This window comes from Dasypus novemcinctus, chromosome 7, assembly GCF_030445035.2.
Source record: "Dasypus novemcinctus isolate mDasNov1 chromosome 7, mDasNov1.1.hap2, whole genome shotgun sequence".
Lineage (NCBI taxonomy): Eukaryota > Metazoa > Chordata > Mammalia > Cingulata > Dasypodidae > Dasypus > Dasypus novemcinctus.
The window spans coordinates 24,392,133-24,399,915 of NC_080679.1; the positions used below are offsets into that span (position 1 = coordinate 24,392,133).

Sequence of the window (7,783 nt, forward strand, 5' to 3'; positions counted from 1 at the left end):
GGGAAGCAGCCGGTGTCCCTGCCCATCAGAAGGTGGGGTGTCGGGCAGGAGCGGGAGTCCAGGAATCGCCGCCTAACAGGAAGTGTTTGTGGTTCCCCAACAAAGCCCCCCTCCCCCTATGTGCTACACACCCAGAGAGCTGGGAGGCTCTGGGGAAAACCTGGCCAGGCAAGAGGGAGCACACAGTCCATCCCGAGAGGTGCCGTGACAGGGCCCTGGGGTCCCCAGAGACCAGGCAGTCAAGACAGCAGGGGGCGTGCTAGGCTTGTGCTTCTCTTTATTGTTCTGTCCAGAGCCCGGGGAGGGGCAGGCCCGGGGAGGTGGGTGCCCCTCCCACCTTCCTGAGACCGCCCTCTGCCTCTCTCCTCTCCTCTCCTCTCTCCAGTAACTCGCCCACCCTCTCGCCTTCCGCATCTCCTGCTCCCACATCCGGCACCTTCGGGGATTCCCTCTTGCAGCCCCTGCTTTCGAAGCCCACCCTGGGGCGAGGGTGGGAAGAGGGAAGGGGAAGTCAGGGACCCTGGCGGGCAGTTTTGAGGCCCCCAGTCTCTAGAGAGGGCTGGTCCCCTGGTTACCTGCCTCCCTCCCTCTCTGGCCCAGGCTGGGGAGGAGTGAGGGCACGCGGGGCTCCATCCTCATCCTGGGGTGTCCCAATGCCGCGCTCCGGGGCCCTCTCCAAAGCCAGACTTAGGGCTCGCGGCCCGGAGGTGCCAGGGGCAGGGTGGCCACTCTGGCCTTGGCTCCATCCCCGCAGGCCCAGGAAAAGGGCTGCCCTGAGGGGCGGGGAGGGAGGGCACCCAGGAGCCTGCCAACATCCAGCGGGTGGCTGGGGCACCCGTGGGGGTGGGCAGGGATGGGCCCCATTCCCCGTGGGGACCATGGGGGGTGGGGTCAGTGAGGAGGGGGCAGAGGCTGTGAGGGGAGGCCCTTGGCTGGGTGTGGTGCCCTAGAACGGAAGGAAGCAGTGAGGGAGGAGGAGCGGACCGTCTCTGGTGGCAGAGGGGCCTCTGGCTTTAGAGCACCTCGTGCTGCTGCTGTGTGGCCTCACTGACGACCTGCGGAGAAGAGAAGCCCCGTCCAGCCCCGGTGCCTGCAGCCCCGCGCCTGCCCCCACCCCAGGGCAGCAGGTCACCCCGCCCCCAGCCCAGCGGGTGGGCACACCCCGTCTGCCCCTCACCTCCCCGTCCCGGGTCTCGATGGTCTTGATCATCACGGTCTTCTTGGTGTGGACCTCGGAACCCCTTTGCTCAGGGCTCGTCTCTGTAACAGATCCATTTGGACGCTCAGTCTGACCGAGTCCCAGAAGGCCCAGCTCTGCCCGCTCAGACCTGGTTGCACCAGGGGCTGAGTCCATCCCTGGTCACATCGGGCAGACCTAGGAAGCCTCCCATCCTCCCTCTCCAAGATGGACCATTTACTCCTGCAACAAGACTCTATCACCTGTCATAGGCTCCACAAGTTCCTGGGGCCAGGGCCACTGTTGAGATGGACTCAGGAAGCCACAGATTTGTTCCAAGTGCCAGCTGGTTCAGCAGGGCAGGGGACCCAGCACTGAGGCTGCCCACGCCTTGTCCCTTCCTCTCCATCTCTGGGCTCTGGGCAGCCCCATCTGAACTTGAACCCTGGGACTCCCCTCCTCCAAGCCCCAAAGCCCAGACCAGGATGTCCTGGTGGAGGAACTTAGAGAACTGACCCTTTAAGACACAGAATGAGCAACTAACTGGATGTTTCAATGAAAGAGAGATGGGAGCCGTCACTGACCAATCTCCTGCCCCTCTACACCTCAGTGTCCTCATTTGTGAAACGGTCACACCGATATCTGCCCCATCAAGGCCACAGAGCTATTGATTTGAAAAGCATGAAGCAATTTAAGTGCGAGACTTACATTTTGTGTCTGTGTACGCTACTAACTGAAAAGAGAGGTTTTGAATCTTATAGGGAGGGTCAAATTTAGGTCCTTGGCATGAAATGAGCTTGATGTTGCTGCATCTCCTTAGCGAGCGAGCAGCCCATGATGGATGCTGTGACCCGTGGAGCACAGCGTGTATTTTTTCCTGATGGAAATGAACATTGAAGATATGAAAGGCTTGATCTAGGAAAGGCAAAGCTGCCAACGACGCCGACTTGCCTTTCCTAATGTATCATTATTGCGTGTTTTTCTGCTTTCTGGGGTTGGAAAGCCACTCTATCGGCATATTCCTAATGTCAGAAGTGGCAGAGTGCCCTAAGAGCTCGTTCTTTTAATTGTTTGGCTTTGCTAAGGTTTGGCTTCAGTTTTCAAACATGCATCCAACATCTTGCTCCATCAAACTGGAAGTGTTCAACAAGCAACCAGGGGGGCACTGGGCAGTGTGCCAGACAGACAATGGGAGGGGGTGTCTTCAGCTCAGGGAGCAGGAGTTCTAGAAGCTCCTGCTGCCTGACCCCCCAGGACACCCCAGTGCCTTCAGAGTTTGGGATGCAACACAGGGACTATTTCCTGAGGCCCAGTCAGCCAGGAAAGTGCGGTGTCGTGGTAAAAAAAAAGCAAAATAAAGTAAAATTCTCTCTGTGTCAGAAGATACCTTACCTGCCTCTGCCCAAACTCCCCCGCCCACAGGAGCCCCCTTTCTCTTCCCCAGACTCCACCCTGTCCCCAACTGCCCAGTCCCACCCTCTTCTTCTGGCTGGCCTTGGGCAGTGCCCCTGACAGACTCCCACCCCTTGCCACTCCAGCGGCTCACCTCGGAAGTTGAGGGCAGAAAAGGTCTGAATGGGGAGGCTGATCCTGAAAGGAGAGAGACCAAAGGGTTAGGGACCCTCCCATGTCTCCCTGTGGCCACCCCTCAGGGCTCTCCCTGATCTTCCCGAAACACTACCCTCAACTGTCTCAATCCCACGGACCCCAACACTCCCACTGCCCACATTGCTCAGGGCATGGGGTCCAAAGCCAACTCCAGCTGTCCTAGGGACTGTCCCTTCCACCACATGCTGCCATGGTGTCCAGACTCCCAACCCCACTGCACCTTTCCCTCTTGCCCCGGCATTGCAGAATGTGTCAAGAGCAGCTGTGGGAAACACCCATTTTATGCCCACCTCCCAGCCAGGCTGGGAGCTGCTGGCCCAACCTGGGGAAGGCAAGTTCCAGGCGCTGACACCCCCATTTATGTCTAGCACTGGGAAAATGCAACACAACTTTAGCTACCTGGAAAGGTCATCATGTGTAGATGTTATTCTACGAAATCTGGAGTCTCTCTTTATGTCTAAGCATGCCTGCTGCTTTTTTTAACTTCAGCAACAATAAATTTTTATGAGTGTCAGTGGGCCCCCTTTTTAAAAATAATTGGTCTGCTTTAAATTGACATTAAACTTTATGTACAGTGAAATGCACAGAGTATGTAATTCTGTGAGTTTTGGTCAATGTCTACATCCATGTCCATGTAACCACTCCAGTCAAGGAATAGAACATTTCTATCACCCCAGAAATTTCTCTCCTGTCTCCTTCCAGGAGGATGCTGTTTTCTGGGTCTGGAGGTAGGTTGCTCTGAGCATGTCATTCTGTGTCTTTCCTCATAAGTGTGTGTGTGTGTGTGTGTGCCTTCGGGGATGAGACTCTTCATCCTCTCCCTTAGCCTACCCATGGTCAAGGCTCCCTGCAGCTCTCCCTTAGCCTCTACTTGTCTCTATCTGCCCCCTCCCTTCCCCTTTCCTTCCTTATCATTTCCCACTCTGCTCTCATCTCTCCCTTGACTGGCAGTAATATTTTATTACTGGTGGCTGAATATGGTTTTATGCGGGTGGTTCTTAATTTTGAAGATGGATGAGGGAATACTTATATTTTTCTTTTTATACAAGCTCTTAATTAAATCACTTTTTACCCAGGTGGCCCTGGTTAATTCTCTGCAATTAATGGAATGATGGCCTCTTGTAGAAAAGTGTTTCTAGGTCTTGTTGAGGTGATCCTGAGACCCCTGGGGACAGGAACACACTGTACCCCCCCCCCCAGGCTCCCCAGGGCCTCGCCACCCCTCACCTGCTCTCCTCGCCCTCCAGCAGCTTCCGGTAGGTGGCAATCTCCACGTCCAGGGCCATCTTGACGTTGAGCAGGTCCTGGTACTCGCGCAGGTGGCGGGCCATTTCATCCTTGAGGTGCCGGATCTCCTCCTCCAGGCGCGCTATGTTGTCCTGGTACCCGCTGGCCTCACTGGCAAAGCGGTCCTCCAGCTCCCGCATCTGCCTCATCAGGGAGTCGTTCTGCAGGGGAGGGGAGCCCAGGGCAGGGACAGGCTGTCAGTGGGGGGAGGACACCAGGGGCCCACTAGGGAAGGAAACGCAGCCTCGGGGCTGGGAGACACCATGAGACAGCCAAGTCCTCATCAAAGTCTTCTTAGCCAGGGAACCCTGAGCCCAAATGAAGTCTTGTGTGGAAGTTCAGAGAATTAAACAGATGAAAGAGCACCACCAACCTCAGGTCCCCACCCCCCACAGGGAGCCCTCTACTTCCTTAGAACCCAGCTGGGAATCCACCCATATGTTCTGACGACCCCTGTTGTGGATTTGAGGACACAGAGGCCCAGAGAGGGTACGGGATGGGCGAAAGGTCACAGAGTGAGGGCATGAGCAGCCATCAGGAAGGGGCTGGGTGGGCCAGGTGGGCAGGGACCTACAGTGCCCTTGAGGGCGTCGATCTCGCAGGTGTAGGACTGGATCTGGTGTCGGTACTCCATCATCTCCTGCTTGGCCTGGCGCAGCGCGTCGTTGTTCTTGTTGGCCGCCTGGGTCAGGTCGGACACCTAAGGGCAGAGGCGGGGGGGCCTTGAGAGAGGACATAGGATTAGGGGGTGGGAGGGTGGAGCATGGAGACTCCAGGCCCACCGTCCTCCCCACAGATGGAGCCACAGGCAGCACCTCCACACCGAGGTGGATGGAAACAAAGGTGCCAGAGTCCCGGGGCCAGGACGCCCACCTTCGACTTGTACCATTCCTCGGCTTCAGAGATGTTCTTAGCCGCGATGGTCTCGTACTGAGCCCGGATGTCCCTGAGGGCGGCGGTGAGGTCTGGCTTGGACATGTCCATCTCCACCTGGACCTGCTGTTCCTGAAGTTGGGCCTGCAGCTCCCGGATCTCCTGCAGAGTGCAGCTGGGGTCAGTCTCCTACCCAGCCCAGCCCCACCCCCACTTTCCATCTGCATCCACTGAGGCCCCAGTGCCTAGGGCCGAGGGGCGAGCGCATACCTCTTCGTGCACTTTCTTAAGGAACGCGATCTCCTCGTTGAGAGACTCAATTCTGCGCTCCAGGTCAATGCGAGCTAGAGTGGCTGCATCTACATCCTGGGACAGGCCAGTAAGAGGAGCAGGGTCACGGTCCACACAGGCAGGGCAGAGGGGGCCAGGGGCCAGGCAGGGAGGGGAAGAAGGAAAGAGGCTGCAGGGGGTAGGGGGACTGAAGAGGGCTCACCGCTCGGAAGGCAGCCAAATTGTTCTCTGCTTCTTCTCTTAGGTGGATCTCCTCCTGCAGCCTGGCCAGGACAGAGAGACAGAAGGACACTTAGTGGGGGTTAAAGTAGGCAGCGGAGGCGACTGGCTGGGCGCTGCCCTGGGAGTGGGCTCAGAACAGAAGGAGGACGCCCAGAAAGGGAGTGGCAGAGGCTCCGCCCCACCCATGAAGGGGACAGGGAGTGGCCCGTTCTCTGCCTGCGGCCACACCCTCAAAGTCTCTGTGCCCACCAGCCTGTGACCTCCCTAGGGTTAGGACCTGTGTCCATTTTATCCACCTATATTCCTGGTTCCCAGCCCTAGCACGGCCCCTGTAGGTGCTCAATAAATGTTTGTGACCTGGGAGGAGGAAGGTGATTCCATTAGCTGGGCTCTATACTCACTGTCTTTCTTTGTCCTGGGAGCCTGGCTGAGCCTACCTCTCCAATCCACCCAAGCTTTCCGCAGTCTGTAGTCCCCCACCTCCCTTCCGCTTTCTGCTTATCCCAGCCACCTTGGGAAATGGGTGGGAAACTTAGGGGCCAACACACCGGCTCCAACTTCTTCCCGAGGACCTCATCACACGCGAGTGGGGGTAACTGCTTGGGTTTTCCACCCCTGCCACCCCAGAGGGCAGCAGCTGCCCGTCCCAGCCTGCCCCAGAGCCCGCCCTTCAGCCTTCCCTGGCCCTCTGCACAGCACTTCCTGCCCCTTTCTGTTCCTTCCTGCACCCACCTGCCTGCCCACCTCCCATCAGCATTACCCTAGCACCTCAAGGAGCTATTTAAAGAGACTGCCCACAGGGCACAGGAGTTTATCAGGCGTCCCCTTTCCACCCCATGATCTCCCCAAGGAAACTCTTCCTCGCAGGGCAGAAGCACAAGGAAGAGACCCGGGGTCCACCTCTCATGGGGGACACAGGTGGGTGACTATATCCGTCCCCTGGCTCCTGCCCCCTCCCCCAGGCTTGGCCTCCCCTTGCCATGCCCATGGAAAGGGGGTTCTGGGGGGGGCGCCCGTCCCTCACTTGGCCTTGAGTCGCTGCAGGTCGTCGAGCAGGTTGTCGCGCTCGACGTCGACGCGGGCGCGCTGGTTGGTGAGCACCTCCACCTGGCGCCGCAGCTCGCGCAGCTCCTCCTCGTAGAGCTCGGCGACGCGCGTGGGCTCGCGGCCCTTGAGACGGTTCACCTCGGCGGCGAGCGCCGCGTTCTGCTGCTCCAGGAAGCGCACCTTCTCGATGTAGTTGGCGAAGCGGTCGTTGAGCTCCTGCAGCTCCACTTTCTCGTTGGTGCGCGTTGTCAGGAACTCCTGGTTCACGGCGTCGGCCAGCGAGAAGTCCAGCAGCTCGCCCGCGCCGTAGGAGGAGGGCGCGCGGGCCGCCCCCAGCCGGCTGGCCCGCAGCGACCCCAGCCCGCCGGCCCCGCCCGACGTGCGCGACACCTGGTACACGCGGGACGACACGGAGCTCGAGGAGCCCTTGGTGCCGAAGCCCGCGCGCGGGAACACGGGCGAGCTCAGCGGGGACCCGAGCGGGAAGCTGGGCGCCCCGCCGAAGGTGCGGCGGTAGGAGGACACGCGCTGGCTGGACGAGTAGGCCTGGCTCATGGTGGCGGCGCGGGCGACGCTGGGCGGGCGCACGGAGGAGGCGGCGGGCTGGCGGCCGGCTGCAGAGTGGAGGCGGCGAGGGTAGACAGGGCCCCCGGCCGGCGGCACTATTTGTATCCCTCCTGACATCAGCCCCCGCCGCCCCTCCCCTGACAGCTGCAGGATCCCGCTGTCCTGCCAGGAAAGGGCGGCCCGCTGGCCCGTGGGGGCGGGGAGGTCTGCGCCCCTGCGGGCCGGTGGGGGGCCTGCGAGGGCGTGAGGGAGAAGCTAACCCACCCAGGAGGCAGAAGTGGGATAGGCCTGCCTGCCAACTCACTGGGGAGCGTTCCCAGAACCCCCAGGGGCCTCTTTCAGCCCTTAGAGTAGAGGCCCTGAATTTCCATTTAGTTTAAGGGGTCCTCTCTTTACTCCAAGGAGAGACTTGGGGTCATTTCCTGAAAGGACAAGGCCTGTTCCCAAGTCACGTTATTTCTAAAGACTCTCTGGAAGTTGCAGAGGTTTAGGAGAGAGTTCAGGCAAAGACCAGGGGCCCCCAAGCAGCCAGGCCTAGAGGGTCTCTAGGTGGGCAGGGAGGGGGGGTTGGCGCCCGCAGGCTGAGAGCAAGGCTGTGGCTGCAGGCTGAGAGCAAACTGTGGCATTGCCTGCTCGCAGATGTCAGCTGGCAGCTGGGTCCTAGCTCTGAGCCTCAGTTTCCCTCTGGGCTGCTGCTGGCTCTGGGCAAGG

At 59.6% G+C, this 7,783-nt stretch overlaps 1 protein-coding gene across 1 annotated transcript; it reads right to left on the reverse strand.

Annotated features, from left to right (window-relative positions):
• Positions 1–260: 260 nt before the first annotated feature.
• Positions 261–7,204, reverse strand: DES (desmin). The gene is made up of 9 exons (XM_004467784.4): positions 6,483–7,204; positions 5,439–5,499; positions 5,216–5,311; positions 4,946–5,107; positions 4,647–4,772; positions 4,013–4,233; positions 2,724–2,767; positions 1,178–1,260; positions 261–1,055 (listed from the first exon to the last, which is right to left on the reverse strand). Exons 1-9 carry the CDS (start codon positions 7,187–7,189, stop codon positions 1,014–1,016), a joined length of 1,542 nt encoding a protein of 513 aa, XP_004467841.2. The 5' UTR covers positions 7,190–7,204; the 3' UTR covers positions 261–1,013.
• Positions 7,205–7,783: the final 579 nt, after the last annotated feature.